This window comes from Neltuma alba, unplaced genomic scaffold, assembly GCF_004799145.2.
Source record: "Neltuma alba isolate B1F8T4 unplaced genomic scaffold, ASM479914v2 tig00013266_pilon, whole genome shotgun sequence".
NCBI classification, from domain to species: Eukaryota; Viridiplantae; Streptophyta; class Magnoliopsida; order Fabales; family Fabaceae; genus Neltuma; species Neltuma alba.
In genome coordinates, this window is record NW_021637558.1 from 41949 (window position 1) to 64788 (window position 22840).

The following is a 22840-nucleotide window of genomic DNA, read 5'->3' on the forward strand; positions in this document are numbered from 1 at the left end:
TTGATGCTTCTCGGTTCTCCCCTTCGCTCCCGTGTGATTCTGCTTCGAGTTCGATTCGGACCTCTTGAAGCTGATATCTCTCGGCTATTATCGAATCGATTCTGGAACAACGCGGACGCTGACACTCTCGCGAACTCGAGTTAGGATCAAAGGTGGTCCCAATTACGACTCCCATCCAGCTCTTGGCCTCGCCCGCGTCCACGCCCTCACGTCGACGCTACTCCTCCATTCTTCCCTTTCCAAGGTTGCTGGCCGCCGCATCCCCTCTCTACGCTGCTTTCGCTGCTCAACATCGCCGGGGTAAGCTTCAATTTCTCTCTCGAACTTTCACACTACTCTGCCATATCCTTCCAAAATCCCCAAATCCCCCTCTTCGAGTGATCTGCCTCCTATTTTTTTGGCTTCTGTTTGGTTCTTTGCTCGAATGTACATGATTTGGCGCCTGTTTGGTAGGGATTGGTTGGTACTGCGAAGTCTCACTCATACACAAACTCACTCTCTGCGATTGCTCTGCTATATATATGTTATTGGTAACTGGGAAGAGTTACAAATGCAGTGTTAGCACCTTTTTTTTTTAATTTATATGGTATACTTGTATTGCTTGGGAATTTAATTAACCATAACATAAACTCCTTGAAGCCATGATGAGATAACTATAAGAATGTTGGACAGTAATTGAACATCAATTAACTACCAAGTCTTCACTATGTGATTCAGGGAATGTCAAATCTTGTAATTGGCATCACTTATCTTGGGTTGGTGGTTTTGGCTGTATCGGTAGTATACATGAGACAGATTGACTTTAGTTGAAGCAGTTATTTTCATTCGGTATATGACTTGTGATTAGGCTTGGTGTAGTGTCTAGAGAAGCCGGACAATTTTTAACAGTAATCTCTGGATTAATATGCAGAAGGGTCTTGTAACTGTGTAAGCATGGGTTAGGTTCAAATGGATGCAGTTTCTAAGTGTCAATGTTTCCAGTAACTTTGGGATAAATTGCCATATCTGAGATAAAAGTGTTTATTTATACTTAATATACATATAACTGCTTTGTGTTCTTCTGCAGTTAAACTTTACTTGAGACATTTTTCTTCTACAAGTGGTCTACGTAATGGATATAATCTCTCAACTTCAAGAACAAGTTAATTTACTTGCCCATCTTGCTTTTAATACCATTGGGACATTGCAAAGGGATGCTCCTCCTAATCGGCTGTCACCAAATTATCCAGAACCACCTGCGCATCCTACAGAGGATGCTGCAAATTTTGCAGAACAACCCAAGCTTATGAGTGCTGCATTGGTAAAGGCTGCAAAGCAGGTATGTACATTTTTAGTCAAAGTATAAAAGAATAAGGCCAGTATATAGGACCAGATTTCTCTCATATGCAGTAGGAATGGGAATTTAAGAGTTTGAAGCACATCAAACACAACAGAACATGACGTAAGCGGTGGTGTACAGTAGAATTCAAAGCTTAAGGGCATGTAATGCAATGGACTTGAAAAATCATATTAATACATCACTATTGATGGATATAAGTTAGGTAACTTCAACTGATATATGGAAGTGTGTCAAATATATGTTTATGTGTTGAGTACTGAAGAAATTGCAGCAATAACAACAAGCTTTATCTTACTAGGTGGGGTTGACTACATGAATCTCATGTATTTTGGTATGAAGAATAGTATTGAGATTATGCACATAAAAAATAACGCAGTTCAGACTTAAGATGTATGTTATGGTATCCTTGCTAGGAAGACATGACTCTGCTCTTCAAGTGTTTGTCCTTCATGCTTATATGAGCATTTGAGTGAAAATAAGTTCTACTTATTGTTTATTCTGTAAAATAGTTGATTGATTGTCTGTCAAGGCTCACAAGGCTGTATAAGATGGCATCTTTTCTTCCCTGCAGGCTTGCAACCTTTGTTTCTTATTGTGTGTCCCTCCTTAAAGGGTCCGAAGTGACTTTATTTCATGACTTCCTAGTGATTCTCTGAGTATGTCATCTGTTTCTTGTCCAGTTTGATGCATTGGTTGCTGCGCTTCCCATATCTGAGGGAGGGGAAGAAGAACAACTTAAGAGGATTGCAGAATTACAGGTATGGAGCTCAAGTTATTTGTTAATCATATAGCATTTATTGTTTCCTGGCTTGTAAGAGTAATCTTATGTGGGCATTTGTCCTTGAAAAACCCACGGGAATATATTGTTGTCTGATAATTTCCATGCCTTGCGAGAGTGCGATGCTGCTAAATCTAATCCATATTCCTACACTGTTCTTTAATCTTCACAGGCTGAAAATGATGTAATAGGCCAAGAACTTCAGAAGCAGTTGGAAGCCGCAGGTCTGTTTTCCTTCTTCACTTTATCTCTCTAGTATTTGCCTTCTCTGCTATTTAGAAGGTATATTAATTCTAAATAGCCAAACGAGAATATGAAATACTTCTATGTAGCAAACAGCATATTCAAGGAGTTGGTATAAGAAAGCCAAACAAATAATAAATTGTCTCATGGATCTATAGATGGCATTGCACTTTTTCCCCCCCATTTGTAGTCGAATAATGCTGTGTATATGTGATCCACATATATCAGTTCTTAATAGAATTACAACAAAGATAGGATGATACTTTAGTTTCTTGGCGAATATGATCTGTGACTGCCTAACATTCTTCGTATGTTGTTGATGTCAGAGAAGGAATTAAATCAAGTGCAGGAGTTGTATAGGCAAGCATCAGATAACTGCCTGAACTTGAAGAAACCAGATTAAAGCGTCCATTCAATTCTTCGTGTTATTTTGCAGAAGGCTAGGAGATTAGCACTTTGTATATGGAGGCGCGAACTTTATCTTTTCTCTTGACATGAAACATCAAATCTGCCGAAAATAGCTTGACCTTCGTTCTCTGATGTGATCTGTACATGCTATGAAGATGGTATTTGTGCTAGAAACTGAGTTAGCAGTGGTCAGATATGTTGAATATTTCTACCTCTTCATCTTTTTGTTTTTTTTGTTTTTTAAATGTGATAACATCTACCTCTTCATCTTTTACCATAAAGAAAAAGGCTTATAATTATTTCTTTCATCTTATTATCTTCTAAAATGTCTTATTATGTTTATATGAACAAGAACAAGAACAAGAATGTCCGGCCCTCAAGAACACCCAGAGTGACCATATTGATTCCAATTTTTGACATATACAAATGTGTAAGTTGTTGTGTGTTCTTTTTTTTGGAAAAAAAAAAAAGAAGTCTTTTAATGATGCGTGTAAAATGAGATGTAAATTCTGGACTGTGCCATTGAGTATCTCATTTTCTCTCATATATGAATGTAAGAACTTTGTTTTTCTAATTCCAAGGCGGAAACCAGCAAAATATTACATGAAAGTAAGACTTATTAATCTTCTCTTATCATCATCCATCACCTCGGGCCACTGGGGTGGAGGTTGATCTTGATCAAAAGAAAGAAAAACTTAATTAGAACTATTCATTTGCCTCAACCTCCCAAAACTTAATTAGAACTATTCATTTGCCTCAACCTCCCAAACGAGTCGGGGAGATATTTGACAGCTTTAATCTCCTAAAAAGAAGGGGTAATGGAGAGACTCTGCTCTTAGTTAGTTTCATCCATTATTTCTTTGTTAATAATTTTTTTTCTTAATTTTATGCAATTTAAATACATACATACGCAAATACAGACTTGAGCGGCTTGCATTAGAATCCGTTCCCCCATTTTTCCGACCATTCCCTCTATTAAAATCTTCTGTTAAATGGCTTGTTGGCAGATTTGCCACGTGGCAGACCATATTGCAGAGTAAACCCCATTCCATTGCTTCACAGGAATCATGTATTTATGCTGTGCTTCGGTGTAATAGGGAGGATGCATGTATGATAAGGTGAAAAAGAAATAGAAGTAACATACATATTTAACTTAAAAATTGTTATTATACATTCCACAGATTTTAGGTATGGCGAGAATTTCTGTTTCTTCATGGCAAGAAGGGAAAATTTCCATAGGCGTTTTATTCATCCAACCAAACACGTCTTTTGACTCTTCCCATCATTATTAAATTATCCATTGTGTGTTACCCGATATTTTTTTCTTTTTGGCTGAAAGTTCTATCCTGCCAAATACTACCTCAGGTCCTAATTATAAGAGTTAGTTGACTAATTTGAGAAGATTAAAACAAGAAGTTAAGTTAGTTATTTATAATAAATATGTGTTGTCTTTCTTGACATATCCTTGCTAATTAAGTGTATTGGCTATAACTACAATTGTTAGGAAGACTATCTTGGAAAAAAAAAGTATAAATATGAAAGATAAAGTAGATTGAGATTTTATATTTAGAACCAAAATAAAAATAAAACAAGATTTTATATTAAGGACCGGAGTTAATATAATAGAGACTGAAGCTGCGTGTCCATTTATTTAGATGATTGTTTCCTAGCAACTTCTATTTGATTATTTTAAATACTTTTTTAACATTAATAAGATTAACTTCATAAAATGGGCTGACGTGAAAGACTGCATGGTGGAATTAATCAAATTACTTCATGCTATGGAAGTCATAGGTTCCCCCATCAAGGGAAGTTACAAGGAAAGCTTGCGTCCAATCATTAGTCATAAACAATAACATATTTAAATTTGGTGACGACAGCCTAAAACGTCATAAAATGGATAAGTACCTATTTGTATGTAATCTGATATGTCACTTTTTCACATTTGAATTTATTAATTGGTATTCAACGGCGACAAATAATAGATATTACCACTTCTTGTACTTAATATAAGAGTTAGATAATTAATTTTTGAATATTAAAGAAGTTAGTTAAGTTAATTATTTGTAATAAATAAATTGGTATTGTCTTTCCTAAAATATCCTTATTAATCATATGCATTAGAATAAAAATTATTTAACATGTATAATCATTATGGGGACTGCTTTGAAAAAAATGAATAAATATCAAAAACAAAACAAATTAAGCTCATATGTTTATGACCAAATTGAATCTCCAACTAATTCTTATATTTAGAACCGGATGAAGTACTAGCATAAACAAAATGGAAAACCCTAGAATATTGCTATAGAACAAGACTTTAGTACTATAAAAGACCATTCAAACATGATGGGGTTTCCTACAGAGAATCAGCATTGTGATTGAGAAGGAAGATCGCATTCTCAAAAATGGGCTTTCTAGACCATCTTCCTCAATGCTTTTCTTGTCCCCCTTCCCCCCTTCATAAACGCTTTCCTTTGCAGGTTTTGACCTATACATCTTTCTTTCCTTTTTACATCTTTAAACTTTATGTATTCACGAGGTTTTTCAATATAATACCGTATATATAGGTAACTAATTAAAATCATTTCTCTTTGTGTTGATGATGAGGATATATTAGACAGTAAATCTGAGGGTGAAAATGGACTGCCAAGGTTGTGTCAGGAAAGTTAGGAATGCTGTGGAAGGCTTGAAAGGTCTCTCTTCAACCTTTTTCTTCTTCAATATATGCATCTGTTCCATAACAAGAGTTTATTTTCATACTTTACAGTTTTTTTTTTTTGGGCCAAAAGAGTCACTTCCATTAATCACAAAATAAGAAGAGGGTGGGGGAACTTGAACCCCATTGTTAAGACACACCTCCTTTGAGCTACTCACTACTAAACGGTCCTAAAGTTCATAGATTCTTCTTATTTGTTTCAATTAGGGGGGCATGCACTAATAGTATGAGATTACAAACGGGATTGGATTTGTGATCTCTCACTTTACAGGGGAGTATTTATACCACTAGGCTATAAGGTCATCAGCCATGCTTGTTTTAGGCTGATAAGAACAATCAATGTTGATTTTCAATTGATTCTTCTCAGGTTTTTTTCTAACCACCTCACTTTGTCTTCTTCCCAGCTATCCCCTCTTTCAATAAGCCATTTGCTTCCAAATACTCATCCACAAGACATACTGCATTCTGCATAATGCTTCCCTAGTGACCAAACTACCAAATACTGCTCACCACATATTATGTTTAATTTTTTGGACCACTTTCAATCCCCAGATCAGCTTCCACAGATAACTATCAGTGTTTCATTAGATTTTTTTTGGGTTACTAGTTTTTGACCAAAATTTAAAAAAAAAAAAATCGATTTTGTTTTGATTGCTAACACATTTAGGATTTGGGTCTGAGTGTTTTGAGTTACATCCACACATGCATGCACACTTCTTTTGCCACAAGCTGTCATCATTTCTATTTCTCTGAAATTTAACCAGCTAATTTCATCTAAAGATTCAGAGAGTGGTTTGATTTGAAAGCTGTGTATTATATTACATGTGTCATTGTGTCAGACTCCTACTTTAGCCGTTGGATTAAGTCAACATATCAATTTCTAAACAGGTGAAGGAAAGACAATTTTTAATGAAAGAGAAGCCAAATATGAACACAAATAAAAAATCACAGATGAAAAAGATATATCATCTAAAAATCTTTTAATGCTATCTCAGTCATAATAATTAATGAACTAAAAAGCGTCATGTAGCTAGCTTCTTAGCTTATCGTGTCTTTATTTTATTTTATTTGGTGAACAGATAGCTTCTCATTTTGTTCAAAGGAATCGCATTAGTTTGTTTATGCACTCAAGCCATGTTTGACCTTTGAAACTTTCTTTTAATTTTACTTTTCAATAATCAATCCTTCTTGCTATTAAAATAATACAAATATCAATTTTTTAATTTATTTGAGAAGATGATTTTTTTGGGTGAAATGAAAAGATGATATTTTGAGATATGTATGGAAGTCAAGATAACATCTACGTTTACTTTGAAAACAACTGGCTATTAGCCTATTATATTATATAAACAAAATAATATGGGATCATACATATAATATGAATGTTTTTAATTCATAATGATTTTTTTTGGGTATTATGTTTTAAAATGGGGGAAACTGTGGAAATGAAGGGGTGGAATCAGTGGATATAAACCAGAAGCAACAAAGGGTGACAGTGAAGGGGCATGTGGATGCAGAAGAAGTAATAGAGGAAGTGAAGAGCACAGGGAAGAGAGTAGAAGTATGGCCATTTGTGGATCATCACTACAAAAATATGTTAATTCTAGCGGTTATGGTGTTACATTTCTAGCGGTTTTAACCGCTACAAATAACATTTGTAGCGGTTAACGAAACCGCTAGAAAAACAGTGTTAGAAAAAATTTCTAGCGGTTATCTCAACCGCTACACATCATGGTCAAAACGATAGAACATTTCTAGCGGTTACGAACCGCTAGAAATTATCTGAAGGAGACACATTACTAGCGGTTACAAAACCGCTAGAAATTTTTTCCGGGGAAACGTTTCTAGCGGTTTTATAACCGCTAGAAAAGTTTCCCCGGAAAAAATTTCTAGCGGTTTTGTAACCGCTAGAAACCTGCTAAACGGGAATTAAATAATTTCAGTAGCGCGCGAAAATTACTAGCGGTTATAGAACCGCTAGAAATCTTTGGGAAATTAAATTTTCACACCAATTGAATTTTTAGAATGGCGGGAAAATTTTCTAGCGGTTCTTAACCGCTAGAAAGTTTGGCGCGAAATTTAAATTTGACGAAATATTTCTAGCGGTTCTGAACCGCTAGAAATGTTTACCGTGCCAGAAAAAAAAATTTATGGTTTTTCATATTATAATTTTAAAAACCATTAAATAAATTATTTTGAAGAATTTTTGTTAATTTGTATAATTAGTTATATGTTACATTTTATATATTCAAATTTTGTAATAAAAAATATGTAATTAAATTATGAATGTGTTAAAAGAAGTGAATTTAATCTAACAAGATAATTTAATTGAATATTTAATAAGATAGTTGAATTGAAGATGATATATTTGGAATATTGAACCTATAGTATTAAGTTGATGAGTATTTGAATCAGTTGAGGAGGGCATGACAAATGTGGAGAAGAAAAATCTGAAAGGAAAGGAGAAATAAATATGTTAGTAAATTTTAAATAAAAACAAATAAAAGATACAATGAATTATAAAATAAAATTCACTTACCATAGAGTAAAGAGAAAAAAATCACAATATGAGATAGTAAGAAAAAAAGAGAGAATTATGAAGAAGAATAGGAGAGGAAGGAAAGAGATGGAGTAAATGAATGTAGAGAAGATATGGTATTTATAGAGATCAGCGACACATTTGTAGCGGTGTTTTTGTAGCGTTTTATAACATTTTGTAGCTGTTATTCATTTTCTAGCGTATATAAAAGCGCTAGTAATTAGTAGCGGTTACATATGTAGCGGTTATTAACCGCTAGAAAGTTAGTATTTTTATTTTTAAAATCTGAACGAATTTTAATTTACAGGTATGTATTTTGTAGCGGTTCATAACCGCTACAAATTTTTTCACGAATTGTATTTGTAGCGGTTATTAACCGCTACAAATTACAATTTTCACGAAATTGTAATTTGTAGCGGTTAATAACCGCTACAAATTACAATTTCGTGAAAAACTTTGTAGCGGTTATGAACCGCTACAAATGAAAATTTTTTTATTTTTAAAAAAATTTTACGAATTTTAATTTATACATATGTATTTATGGACGAAAAATTTGTTAAATAATTTATTTTGGATGCTGCTACTCTCCATCATCATCCGGCCTGAAAGGACATATTTTAAAAAAATTTGTTAAATTTATGTTGTATTTGGAAAAAATTAGTAATTAGTAGTTAATTATTTAAATAATTTAAGAAAAGACGTGTACCTGATAAGTGGCAAATTATCATCTCCTTGAGGAAAGAAGTCTTCAAAATTCGAGGGTTGGAAGGGTTCACTGTCGTAAATAATGTCACCATCACCCATATCGTAAAGATCCCGTGGCTTGAGGTGAACGACCATATTCCAGTCTTTATGTTTCTCGTCCTCGACATAGTAAATTTGGTGTGCCTCAGAAGCAAGGATATATGGCTCATCATCTTCAGATGCCCCCGTATGAATAAGTCTTGAGAAATTGACTGAGGTGATGCCCAAATGGTCAGTAGCGAGTCCCCGTGAAGTTGTCGTATTTGCCCAGGAGCATTTGAACAGTGTCACGGTGAAAAGCTGGTAAGTCAACTCAATAATGTCAATTAGCTTTCCATAGTAAGTGACGCCTCCAAAGCGCATATCGCCATCACTACTGCTAGCATAACATCTCGTTCCGAATGTCCCGCAAACTCCAGAGTTTTGTGTGAGCAATCCCTGATCACGTGCAACCGTACAGAACTTGAAGCCGTTGACATTGTACGCGGTAAACCTCCGTGCATGGTCTAACGGACCGAGAGAAAGAGCTCTGAATTCATCTGTGTATGGGCTGTTGTCATTACGTATTCGACGTGTAAACCAACTGGGAAACTCTTTGTGGACTCTTTTATCAATGTCAGCAGAACGCGCACGGCCCCGTAGCTGACGCCTGAGATAACTCCTAAACTCACTATAGTAAAGTGTAATTTGTTAGAAGAGTCAATAAGAAACAAATATAAAGTGTAAAAGCTAGTGAGCTTATATGATATATATACTTACTGCATGAAGGGTTCAACTTGGCTGCAATTTATCAAAACGTGTCTGTGTGCCTGGAGTTTCTCTGTAGGAGTGAGTCTGAAGAATTCATATCCTCCAACTGGTTTCCCAACAGGAGGAAATAAAGTTGACGTGGAAGGACCGGGAGGAGAATCATCTACGCGACGCGGGCGGTTAAAAGATGTCTCCATGTCATCAAAGTACCTCGAACAGAAAGTTAGGACCTCATCTCCGGAATAACCTTCTGCTATTGACCCCTCAGGCCATGCCTTATTCCTAACATATGATTTTAATTTTCCCAAGTACCTGTAAGTTAAAATTGCATTAATAATTACGAGTAAATGAAAGAACAATGTGAAATTTAAAGAGGCGGGAATAAAAGATAATCTAGTACCTCTCTATAGGGTACATCCATCGATAGTGAACTGGGCCAGCAACCTTTGCTTCTCGAACAAGGTGGACAGTCAAGTGAACCATAACAGTAAAGAATGATGGAGGAAATATCATCTCCAAGTGACAAAGTGTAAGAATAATTTTATTTTGCAGCTGATCAAGCTCTTCCGCTACCAAGACCTTCGCACACAACTTCTTGAAAAATGAACATAATTCTACCAAAACCACCGATACATCAGAAGGAAGTGTGTTTTTCAAGGCCAATGGAAGTAACTGTTGCATAAGAACATGAGAGTCATGACTTTTCAACCCAGTAACCTTTCGAGCCTGCAGATCGATACACCTTGAGATGTTGCTAGAATATCCATCTGGTACTTTTATGTTCTTCAACGTCGAGAGGAAGATATCCTTGTTCTGCTTTGTCAAGGTGAATTTAGCTGGCTGAAACTTGTCGTTTTCATCAGGCCAAGCCTCTTCACGAATTCCCCAGGCCCGTAAATCTTTTCTAGCTGCGAGATGGTCTTTGGACTTTCCAGCTTCATTGAGCAACGTATATAGCACATTATCGCACACATTTTTTTCAATGTGCATAACATCCAAACTGTGTCGTAGCAAATTAGATTCCCAATAAGGAAGAGTGAAAAATATGCTTCTCTTCCGCCATTGCATAGGTTGCGTATCAGATGTCCCACGAGATCGTCGTCCCAATCGTTCGGGATCCACACTCTTACCAAACTCGATATGAACATCTTCTAACTGCCGCAAAATATCCATACCAGACAAAGTAACAGGAGGATCTCTCTTCTCCTGTTTCCCATCGAAGCGAATCCGTTGCAATCTAAGTCTGTGCTTGGAATCAAGGAACCGTCGATGTCCTATGAAGCACCACTTGCGACTGTGTGGAAGGCGACATGGCACAGAATCAAAATTGCACTCAGGACAGGCCAACCCAGTATGCACATTCCAGCCAGACAAAGTTCCCAAACCGGGAAAATCACTTATTGTCCACATCAAGGCTGCACGGAGATTGAATAGTTGCTTGTCATGTGAGTCATATGCCTCAACACCATTCGTCCATAGGTCGAGCAATTCGTGTATCAACGGTTGCAGGTATACGTCAATATCATTTCCTGGTGCTTTCTTGCCAGGAATGATCATGGAAAGCAAAAAGGAGCTCTGCTTCATGCACATCCAAGGTGGTAGATTGTATGGAATTAACACCACCGGCCAGATACTGTAACTTGTGCTCATGTTTCCGAAGGGATTAAAACCATCGGTTGCCAATGCAAGACGTACATTTCTAGGATCATTGGCAAAGTCTGGAAATTTCGCATCAAACGCTTTCCACGCCTCCGAGTCTCGTGGGTGCCTTAACCTACCATCTAGGTTTTCCTCAGTCGCGTGCCACCTCATGTGCTGAGCCATTTTTGATGACATATACATTCTTTGCAACCGTGGTTTCAAAGGAAAGTATCTAAGAAAATAATATATTAAAAATTTAAAATACCGAATATTTTTAGAGACGGAACAAGTAACACGCTGTAATAATTTGTACCTGAGAATTTTGGCCGGTTTCTTCTTTTGCTTCTTGCCCTTTCGTACCGACTTATAGCGTGACGTCTTGCATCTCGTACAAATCTCTTTGTTGGCATCATCTCCCCAGTATAGCATACAGTCGTTTGGGCATGCATCTATCTTCTTATAGTTCAAGCCAAGCTTGTTAATAATCTTTTTTGCTTCGTAAAAAGACGGAGGGAATTCAGCTTGGGGGAAAGCATCTCCCAGTAACTCCAGCAACATAGACATCGCCTTGTCAGTCATACCGCACAAGCATTTGATGTGATACAGCCTCACCAAGAATGACAACTTCGAATACTTTGTACACCCAGAATAAAGAGGCTTGTCAGCTTCGGTCATGAGGTCAAAAAATTCCCGAGCAGTTTCGTTTCTTAGAAACTCCGGTTGAGGTCCCTCTACTTCATCTTCGTTGGGATTCGAGCTTTCGTGAACACCAAAAGCATCACGCACAGCATCATTCACGGCATCGGCCTCATCCACTCGAACTCCCATCCGTGAAACTACTGGCACTGACTCAGCACCCATATCTAGCCGTTCCCCATGTAGTTGCCAAAATACGTACTCTCGCGGAAAAGGCTTAAAGATTAAATGTTCCCTAACAATATCTTTGGGATGCCACTTTTTGAAATTACATTTAGGACAGGGACACTGAATCTTACCATTTACGGCAGCATTGGCGAAAGCAAAATCCAAGAAATAGTTTAGACCAGCCAAGTATTGCGGAGTCGACCGGTGCAAGTTGATCCACGACCTATCCATGACTAATAATGCTCAAATTTCGTGAAAATATGCCACAGAGCTCAAAGAGAAGTTAAAATGAAATTCAGTTGAAGTGCTTCAGCTTATAAAGGAGGGTGGAGGAACGGTCATTTTTTTGTAGCGGTTACAAAACCGCTACAAATTTGTAGCGGTTTTAACGGAAAATTTCAATTTCCAGCGGTTATTAACCGCTAGAAATTCTAAATATCGGTTACAAACCGATAGAAATTTCTAGCGGTTTAACGGGAATTTTCTCTCCATCTGTTTTGAATTTTCTAGCGGTTTTATAACCGCTAGAAAATTCGGTCAAATTTGAGAATTTTCTAGCGGTTCTGGTGAACCGCTAGAAAATTCTAAATTTTCTAGCGGTTCACCAGAACCGCTAGAAAATTCTACAGTTTTAAAAATATTTATTAAATTAATAAATGATTATAGAATTATTTCGAGTAATTAATATGTTTAACGTGTTTAATAAATTGTAATGTTGATGTTGTAATAAATAAATAAATATTTCAATATTAATTAGTACTTGACATAAATAAAATTATAGAAATAAATCAATAAAGGAAACAAATAAATATAAAATTTAGATAAATATCTAAATAATATATAAAACCGTAAAATTAAGATTCTAATAAAATCCGATACAATGAAAGCAAATCATGGGTGGGGGGCAGAAGCAGCATCATCGGGATCATCCTCTGCTGAATCCTCCGGCTGACGGTGGGCAGGCCGCTCAACCTGCTGGGACTGGACTGGCGGATGGCGGGGTAGGGGCGGGACTGGTGGCATGTGTAGGTCGGGGATGTCAGGAACCGAGATGTTTGGAGCTATACTGACCACCACATGACGCAGAGCCGTAGCAGCTGCCAAGAGCTGGTCAAGCTGCGTCTGGAGCTGACGATCACGCTCCTGGAACTGACGATCACGCTCCACGATCCTGGCCTCGAACTCTTGTCTGAGCTCCTCTCGCAATTCCTCTGAAGATGAGGAACCCGGCCGCTTCGCACTCGCATGAGAGCTCCCAGCAGTATATGAAGGGCCAGCGCCACTTGAGCGGGGCAGCCTAGTCGGTGTAGGTCCAAGTCCAAGCCCGCTAACTCGACCAGGGTGCTGCGGCCGGCCAAGACCCGCTAAAAGTGAGGCGGTGGGATCCAAGGCAGACCCCTGAGACTCACGCAACTCGGAATCGACCTGAGTCATCCGTGCCTACCAAAATTAATATAAAGAAGTTAATTATAATATAATGATATCTACACTGTGATATTATATTAATATTTAATTTATTACTTACCGCTATCTCCTCAACCTCATCCGACGCACGCCCGTCTCGGGGTCTATACACCATCGGCCACATCTCGCCATAAGTGGGCGTGTATCCCCGCTCCTGCTGCGTCTTTTCTATCTGTAAATGAAATCAAAGAAATAATTAGTTACAAATTAAATACATCTACATATTTAATAAATTTATTTCAAGTACTCACAATCTCGTCATAAGTGATCGCAAAGCTCCTGGATCCAGCCCTATGACGTATCGTCTGATGCCTGACGCTCCTAGCATTTCTCCTAGAAAGAGCCTGAAGCAAAATGTAAAAAAATTAAATTAAATGAGTCAAGTCGGATAAAAAATAAAGAAATTATAATTAATACAATATTATCATACCATCTGGTCAGCCGTCATCCTAAAATAGACGTAAGTAGACCAGTCTTGGTCCGGGACTCCACCAGGTACATCTGCCAGTATCTCCTGGAGGGGCCTCGTCCCGTCACCTTTCTTCTCCCTCCACAGGTCGGCCCTCCTGTTCTTCCATGCCATCCCCAGCCTCTTGATCGTGTCAGCCCTCAACTCCTCCCCCAGAATAAATTTACTCTATGATTAAAATAATAAATTAACTAAATAACAAATTATAAACAAATAATTAAGCAATTTCAATAATTAAAAACAAATAATTAGTTTTTAACTAATTTAACAATATTATAAATAAAATATAAATTAATCAAAGTTTAATAATAATTAAACAATTAAGTAATTTAAATAAAAAAATATTTTTACTCAACTAAATTTAAAATTATTATAAGTAATAAATTAATGAAATCAATAACAAATTATTTTCATTTAACTACTTTTAAATAATTTAAATTAAAAATATATATTCATTTAACTACTTTTAAAAATATTATAAATAACAAACAAATTAAATAAATAAAAAATTATAATCAAACAATTAAATTATTTGAAAACAAAATATATAATCATTTATTTAAATTAAAAAAAATTATAAATAACAATTTTATATTACCTTCATTATTTCCCAGCCTTGCTGCTTCTTGTCTGAGGTGATCTTCTTCCAGTCCTGCACGTAGATGGGGAACAGCGTCCACTGCTGACCAAGGAGGCGCACGTACTTGTTGTACAACTGGCCACCTTTCTTCGTCGGTTGGCCCAACTCATTGAGCGGCACAACCACTCGTCCGCCCGTCATCATAGACAGCTCTCTGGCTGTCAGCCTCCGATAGGACCTGTTCCCCTCAGTGTCTACAAAATTTAATTAAGAAATAAATTATATATCAATAAATTAATATAATTTCTATATAAATTAAATACTGATCAAAACTTTAAAAAGTTAAAATAAATACTTACCGACAAATTCCACCTCATAACCAGCCTGACGTCTCGGAGCAGGACGCTGTGCAGCCTGGGGATACTCATTCCCCTGATCCTGCTGCTCCTCCTCCTCCTCCTCCTCGTCAGCAGCATCAGCATGGGGTTGCTCATCCCCAGTAAAATGAGCCTCCTCAGTCCGCTCAATACCATCCTGCTCCATAAAACTGAGGATATCCTCCTCGCTCAAATCGTAGTCATGAATGCTGGGAAATGGCTCATCAGCATCATGATGAACCTCACTGGGTCCAGCTCTCTCAGGATCAACTGGGTCTTTCCCATGTCGACGAGGCATCCTAATAACAACAAATAGTAATTATTTATAAATGAAATAAAAAAAATTAATTTATAAGCTATAACATAATAAAATTAATAAAATAAAACATAAAATAAAAATTATTTATCAATAAATTACTATTTTTACCTGAAAATAAGGATCTGCAACTGAATCAGAACTCAAATATGTTTGTGAAGAAAATTCAGCAGAGCTTCGCTTCCAGAACGATTGAAGAAGTGAGAGTGTGGGGGGGTATATATAGACCGAAACTTTCTAGCGGTTAGGCACAAAACCGCTAGAAATTTCTAGCGGTTTTGTGCCTAACCGCTAGAAATTCCCAACGGTCATATGACCGTTGGGAATTTCTAGCGGTTCACGGCCGAACCGCTAGAGATTTCTAGCGGTTCGGCCGCGAACCGCTAGAAAGTCTGGCGGTTCGGCCGTGAACCGCCAGACTTTCTAGCGGTTCGCGGCCGAACCGCTAGAAATCTCTAGCGGTTCGGCCGTGAACCGCTAGAAATTTCTAAACTCCTCGGGGAATGAAAAAAATTTCTAGCGCTTCATGCATCAACCGCTAGAATTTTTCAGTGTCTAGCGGTTTATTAGCCTGAACCGCTAGAAAGTAAACGCTACAAATTTGGCGCCAAGTTCCCGCCAAAGCCCGGGGAGTTTTCTAGCTCTAATTTTCTAGCGGTTAGGGGTAACCGCTAGAAATGTGCGTTTAATGGTCAAACCGTCTGTATTTTGCAGCGGTTTTTGTAGGAACCGCTAGAAATATCTGAAATTTCTAGCGGTTTTCTTTAACCGCTAGAAAGGTTCCGCTGCTACTTTTACAATTTCTTGTAGTGCATGAGTTAGTCACTTTCCCTTATGAAGTTGGAGTTTATGACATCAAAGCTCCTATTGGTTTTGTCAGAAATGTGCCTCAAGCACTTGGAGACCCTAAGACTCCTGAGATGAAGCTTATGGTACTCTTCAATGATGATAACCCTAATGCATGTTCTATCATGTAAAATTATACTGCCTCCTCGACCCTTAATATAACATATAGTTTGTAATTCAATTTGAACTATAAACTATATCTTATATTAAGAACATGAGATAGTAACTAGATATGTTTCTTAATTATGTATTGTATGGAAGATAAGATGAGACTTTATTTGCGTAGTTTGTAGAAAGTGTTATTATTGTAAATTTTATGCTGATATCAATAAGTATTCGCCCAAAATGCAAAAACAAAATCTAGATACATATGAATGTCACTTTAATTAGAATTCAAAAAAAAATGTGCAAGGTATAATTTCTCATAAACGATAATTAATTATGCAAAACTAGACCCCTAATTTCTCACAGAGTGAACAACATTGATATTTATCCTTAAATATATAGTATACTTTTTTTATTTAGTTTGTATTATTATGAATAATAGAAGTTGTGAAATAGTTCTTAATATAAAAGCTAATTGACTAATTTGAATATATTAAGAAAATTAGTTAAACTAGTATTTGTAATAAATATGTGTTATCTTTCTTAAAATATCCTTGTTAATTAAGTGTATTATCTAGAACTACTATTATTATAAAGAATACTTTGAGGAAAAAATAGATAAATATGAGAAATAAAATGGATTTGTGTTTTATATTTAGGATCAACATAAAACTCAAACAAGTTTTTACAAGGATTAAAGGTAGTAGTAGACATAGAGAAAGCATGAAGATGAATAATACAAACAATAAAACAAGAAAGAGAGAATAGGAGAGAATAGGAGAAGCACATAAAGCTTTGTACTACCTCCGGTCCTTAATATAAAACCCTGTTTGACTTTTAGTTTGATCCTAATTATAAGACCCCAATCCATTTTGTCTCTCATATTTATGCATTTTTTTCCAAGATAGCCCTTCTAATAATGATAGTTCTAACTAATACACTTAATTAACAAGGATATTTTAGGAATGACAATACTTATTTATTACAAATAACTAATTTAACTTACTTTCTTAATCTCCTCAAATTAGTCAACTGGGTCTTATAATTAGAACCGGAGGTAGTATATGTCAACTCCAATCTAATCAAAATCTGCAAATTTGATGATAAAAAGAGATGTTGTGGGATGCCGGTGATCCTGAAAGATATAATGATCAGGCACTAAATATAAATATTTCTTTCAATGGGAATTTAAATTTTTGTCCGTAATGTTCTGAAGGACTAATTCTTTCTCTGTCCATGATTAGCCGATGGAGGCGACTAAAGGGCATGCATCGGGGCTCACGGTTTGGGTTCAGCCCAATTGGCCTAAAAGAATGACCGAACCAAATTGAATCAACGCCTAGGGTCTCCGTTTGTCCGTTACCACTGCAAGAAAATAAAAATAAAAATGAGTATTTCCAGATATTCCCTCTACTTTCATTTACAAGACTTGGGGGGAGTTTGACACTAATGTCTTGTTTCAATTTAGAAGACTTAAGAAAATTGTTGCAAAAATTAATAAAATATTCTGTCTCTTTTTTTTTTTTAAATCATTTTTTTAATATTCTTAGCATAATTAATGGTTGTTTTTGTCATATCGTTCTCCGAAAAAAAACTATTTTGCAATTAAAAAATAATTTTAATAATTTGTGAAAATTTTTTTATAATATATTTAACTAAGTTTATTAATTATAAACATTTAAACTGTTTTCCCATTTCAGCAGACGGTAGTCCAAGGTTTCCGGCCGTCTCTCGGCACGTTTACATCGCATTGCCATCTCGGCTCCTAGCTTCCAGAGTTCATACTCGTTCGCGCTCTCTCTCCGCCTTGCCTGAGCTCTAAGTAGTGGCCGCCGCAGCACCGCTCGTCCTCTCCAGTCTCCACCGCACGGCCTCGGTCTGCTCCTTTCATCTCTCCAGTCTGCGCGTTGCTTTCTGTTCTTCGTGTGTGCTGTATGCCTCGTGTTCGGGTAAGCTTCGTGCCCGCCTCTGTTGTTGGATTCTGGCAGATTTGAGCTCGTGTGTGGCCTCAGGTAAGCTTTCCCGCCTTTCGGCTTCGTCTATTGTCACGGCGTGTCCCTGTGAAAAATGTTGTTGGTTTCAAATGGCTGCTCAGAATTTCAGGTTGTATATGATTCTTGTGTATTAGTTCTGATTAAATTGTTTCTGGTTCGAAATGCTGTTAAAACACTATATTCTTAATGTTTGATCTTTTCAGAGCAAGATTGGGTTGTAAGGTCCAGTGTTAAAACACTGCATAAAATTTCAGGTTGTTTAAGTGGTGATGTTAGGCTCTGGACTGACTCTATTTTCTTTGGCCTGAAGATAAAACCTGACTTCTCAAACCAGAGCTTAGCTTCTTATATCTCTCGAATGAGAACGGTGGCATGACCGGCCAACACTCACAATGCCATTCATTTACGTTTTCCTCAGCGGAAGAGCGCCCCGCTTCCGTCTTAACCGTTGTCCATTCTTCGAGCTACCCTTTTACAGTCAAGCGTAATTCTGTTTTCTTCAGCACACGCCCTTGTATCCTCATTTGCAACGCCATCATTGTTCCCGTGTACTGTGGGAGTATAACGATGCATTTCTCTTTTCCAGTTTAAGGAGAGATGTTTGGAGTATGATGGGTTCTGAATGCAACATACAGAGTGCTTTGAACTTAGCATCGCACTGTTAGCATATTCGTATTCTAACTATTTGTATATTGTGTGCTCTTCTTGTGATTGAATTGAACGATTGCTGGTTATAATAGCAAATTTTAGAATTTGTGAGCTGATAGTTCAAGGGGTTCATAGACCTTGGGAAATGTAACCTTTTAATACCATTCCTTTGACCATGTCTATCCCCAACTGTCTCTGTCATGACCGATAAATTTCTCTCTATTTCCATGATATACATGCCCTTTTCTTTTGTTTGTTTGGTCAGTTTTGACAAGTAATTTTTTTTTCAAAAAAATTTGAGTTGGAACACAAGAAAAACCATCTGTGTAAAAAAATTTCTATCTATTTAAGATGCTAGCCTGTCCCGAATTTCACACCACTTTTCTCTCTGATTCTGTCTGCTTTTCAAATCAATATGTAACTGAACTATAGAATTTCCAAAACCCACTCATTATGAGGGAAGTACTTGTATGCTGGCCACAAGAGTGCAAAACTACCATATAAGGACTACTCCACAGTCTCCCTATCATCCAACTCTCTTCCTAGACCCTTCAGAATAAAAATTGAATATTTGGGCTGTCAATTTTTATGTTGAATGTTGCTTGCTTAGGGTCAATGTCATTTTTAAATGTCGTGCTTTGTTAATAATTTGGCGGAAATCTTTTAGCATTTACTTGAACCTATTTATCCAGTAATTAATGTTACTGATTTGCTTAATGTGGCATTGATTTATCCAGTAATTAATGTTACTCTTATGATATTGTTATTTTCTTATATATAGTTGAAAACCTTTGAAATGTATATTTACTAATGGAAAAAACTAGGATATCATCTTTTATTATATTTTCTGAGATGAGATATTAATTCAGTTTAGGGCACACGCACGCTCTGTTGTTATTAATTGCATTGTCTGGCTGAATGCAGTTGAAAATCAAAATTGGCTGCGTTATTTAATGAAGTATGAAGATTTTCTATGATTGCAGCAACTGGGTCTTGACTACAATATGCTGAAATGTCTTGGCCCAAAACCAAGCACAATCCTTACCATCTTACAAGGGTGCAATAATATCAAAAGGCTTAAAAAGATCCATGCCCATGTCATCATTAGTGGACTCCAGCACCATGTTACTATTTCCAACAGACTCTTGAACTTCTGTGCTGTCTCAGTCACAGGTTCCATGTCTTATGCTCAACATCTGTTCCATCATATGGACAACCCTTCAACTGAAGCATGGAACTCCATTATCAGAGGCTTTGCACAGGGCTCGTCACCTCACCAAGCACTTCTTTACTACAACGCCATGATTTCTGCTTCAGTTTCTCAACCTAACGGCTATATTTTCTCATTTGTTCTCAAGGCTTGTGAGAAGACTAAGGATGAAAAGAAATGTAGAGAAGTTCATGGATCTATAATCCGACGAGGGTATGAGAGAGATATTGTTGTTTGTACTAATCTGATGAGATCATACGCAGGGAATGAATTGATTGAGGGGGCACGAAGAGTTTTTGATGATATGTCTGACAGAGATTTGGTTTCTTGGAATTGTATGATATCGTGCTATTCTCAAGCAGGTTTTCATCAAGATGCTTTGACATTGTACAATCAAATGCGGGAAAAAAATGTTGGCTTGGATGGGTTTACACTTGTTGGCTTGGCTGCATCATGTGCTCATATTGGAGCTTTAAATGTTGGGATTCAAATGCACAAAATTGCTCGTAAAAAGGGTTTTATGTATGACATTTATGTTGCCAACGCTCTTATTGATATGTACGCAAAATGTGGAAGCTTAGACAATGCACTTTCTATCTTCAACAAGATGAAGAAGAAGGATGTGTTTACTTGGAACTCGATGATTGTTGGCTACGGAGTTCATGGTCACGGAGATAAAGCAATATCACTTTTTAAGCAGATGTTGATGGCTGGAATCCAGCCGAACTCTATCACATTTCTTGGTTTATTATGTGGATGTAGTCACCAGGGTTTAGTCCAGGAGGGTATTCGATATTTCCACTTGATGAGCTCCGACTTCAAGCTGAAACCCGAAGTCAAGCATTACGGTTGCATGGTGGATCTTTTTGGACGAGCGGGAAAACTTGATGAGGCACTTAAGCTTATAAAATCTTCTTTCTTTGATGCTCCGGTGCTTTGGCGCACATTACTCAGCTCTTGCAAAATTCATAGAAATGTGATGATTGGTGAAATTGCCATGAACAATCTGGTCCGACTTGGGATGTCAAATGCTGGTGATTATCTGCTAATGGCCACATTATACGCTGGAGCTAAGGATACAGAAGGGATCGCACGGATGAGAAAACTTATGCAAAGCCAAGGAATAAAGACCACCGTGGCCTGGAGCTGGATTGAGGTTGAAGATCAAATTTACAAGTTTCTTGTGAATGATAATTCACACCCTGAGTCTGACAACATTTATGCCAAACTAGAGGACATTATTCATCAGGCTGCCTTATTTGGCTATGTACAAGAGGAAGAGGTTATGGGCACATATCCTTTATTTAGTACTGAAATGAGTTTGGGGAGTTCAAGTTCTAAACATAGTGAGAAGTTGGCAATTGCCTTTGGGTTGATAAAAACACCAGCCAAATCATGTTTACGAATAATGAAGAATTTGAGGGTTTGTAATGATTGTCATACGTTTATAAAATATATTTCTAAAGCATTTGATCGGGAAATTATTGTTAGGGATAGAGTCAGGTTTCATCACTTCAGTAATGGATCATGTTCATGTGGAGACTATTGGTGAAAAGTCATATTTATCTTCAAAGCCTCTTAATTATTTTATCCACTTTTATGACATGGTTTTATAATTACTGAGATGCTGAACTTCAGCTTTGCACGAATCATTATCCTTCCTACTATTGATTATTTTAGAGATTACTATGATAGAACCCAAGATTATGACAGGCTTATAATTTCCACATTTGATTCTTGTTCGAAGGAGACTATAAAGTGTCTTATTATGAGAATCATTCCCATGATTAGCTAGTTTTACTTTGGACGGGAAGGTTGTCCCTTGGTGGTTGAGCTTGTAACTTCATGTTAGGACCTATATTAGGCTGCCTCTGGGATTGGATGAAGTGATGTTTGTTTTGGTGATCCATGCTCAGAAGTAGCCAAATTATCGAAGGTCATCATACTGGAAGAGGCTGCTTTCCGATTATCACCCTCACTAGAAGTCAAAGGAGCATTCTTGGAGGTTGAACTCGCACCTCTGGAAAAATCCACTAACAGGTTCATCCTCAGGACAGCTACTATTGAATCAAACTAGGTACTGGAGACCCTGGAGCTTGATTTCTTGCTTTTGAATCCGAGGGTCTTGTGACTTTAGAGCCAGGTTATAACTATGAATACTCATTTGTGTTTCCTTTACGTATGCATGAATGGTGATATCACAAAATGTAGATTGAAATGCATTTTACTGTATCTGCACAATTGGTTAGTTATTTCATTGGTGATTTCTTACTCTCCCCCTGTGTATTTCTCCTCTTACTCTCTCCCTGTGTATTTCTCCTCTTATTCTGAAGTTTTAGTCATTCTCCCATTACATTGCTACCTATTACATCTGTCCCACTCACTTTAACACTCTAAACCAAATAGCTGAAGGAAGAATATGAAATCAAACAGATAATGGTGTTCTGAGTACTTAGCACCTTTTGATGTAATCCAAGCATCATTGATCAGGTTGCCTTATTGGTATCCCTATCCATCGTGGAGTTTTACTTGGAAGTACTCTTCTAGTCCTAGGGAGAGAGAGAAGGTTTTTTCTTGGTCATATTTATAAGTCATCTCATTAAATTTTTAATATGAATGTACTATTTTATCCTTAGTTGTTATATTTTAAAAAAGAGTTAATGCAATTTAAGATTTTTATTAGCATGTCTGAAATATATTGGAGGAGTATATTCTTTAAGCCCAAACCAATCCACTTTATGTGAAGTATGAACATCACAGCAGAGATCATTGAGCTATGTAGTTAGCCTTTTTAATTGGTAAGCTA

At 36.9% G+C, this 22840-nt stretch overlaps 3 protein-coding genes across 3 annotated transcripts; all 3 read left to right on the forward strand.

Moving 5' to 3' along the window:
* Positions 1-2987, forward strand: LOC114735943 (mediator of RNA polymerase II transcription subunit 21-like). The gene is made up of 5 exons (XM_028923728.1): positions 1-300; positions 1067-1318; positions 2020-2097; positions 2290-2341; positions 2687-2987. The coding sequence occupies exons 2-5, from the start codon at positions 1112-1114 to the stop codon at positions 2761-2763; spliced, it is 414 nt and encodes a 137-aa protein (XP_028779561.1). The 5' UTR covers positions 1-300; positions 1067-1111; the 3' UTR covers positions 2764-2987.
* Positions 2988-5064: 2077 nt separating this feature from the next.
* Positions 5065-18397, forward strand: LOC114735941 (heavy metal-associated isoprenylated plant protein 21-like). Its single transcript, XM_028923726.1, has 4 exons — positions 5065-5251; positions 5389-5464; positions 6939-7048; positions 18380-18397. The coding sequence occupies exons 1-4, from the start codon at positions 5177-5179 to the stop codon at positions 18395-18397; spliced, it is 279 nt and encodes a 92-aa protein (XP_028779559.1). The 5' UTR covers positions 5065-5176.
* On the forward strand, positions 17975-21680 carry LOC114735939 (pentatricopeptide repeat-containing protein At3g56550-like). The gene is made up of 2 exons (XM_028923724.1): positions 17975-18131; positions 19749-21680. The coding sequence occupies exon 2, from the start codon at positions 19829-19831 to the stop codon at positions 21584-21586; it is 1758 nt and encodes a 585-aa protein (XP_028779557.1). The 5' UTR covers positions 17975-18131; positions 19749-19828; the 3' UTR covers positions 21587-21680.
* Positions 21681-22840: the final 1160 nt, after the last annotated feature.

What these genes read in the sequence shown, in the direction of transcription:
- LOC114735943 (XM_028923728.1), top strand. Translation starts at nt 1,112, where the DNA reads ATGGATATAATCTCTCAACTTCAAGAACAAGTTAATTTACTTGCCCAT. An exon ending in AGAGGATTGCAGAATTACAG is followed by an intron (nt 2,098 to 2,289) that starts GTATGGAGCTCA and finishes TAATCTTCACAG; the next exon opens with GCTGAAAATGATGTAATAGG. An exon ending in GAAGCAGTTGGAAGCCGCAG is followed by an intron (nt 2,342 to 2,686) that starts GTCTGTTTTCCT and finishes TGTTGATGTCAG; the next exon opens with AGAAGGAATTAAATCAAGTG.
- LOC114735941 (XM_028923726.1), top strand. Translation starts at nt 5,177, where the DNA reads ATGGGCTTTCTAGACCATCTTCCTCAATGCTTTTCTTGTCCCCCTTCC. An exon ending in ATAAACGCTTTCCTTTGCAG is followed by an intron (nt 5,252 to 5,388) that starts GTTTTGACCTAT and finishes AGGATATATTAG; the next exon opens with ACAGTAAATCTGAGGGTGAA. An exon ending in TGCTGTGGAAGGCTTGAAAG is followed by an intron (nt 5,465 to 6,938) that starts GTCTCTCTTCAA and finishes GTGGAAATGAAG; the next exon opens with GGGTGGAATCAGTGGATATA.
- LOC114735939 (XM_028923724.1), top strand. Translation starts at nt 19,829, where the DNA reads ATGCTGAAATGTCTTGGCCCAAAACCAAGCACAATCCTTACCATCTTA.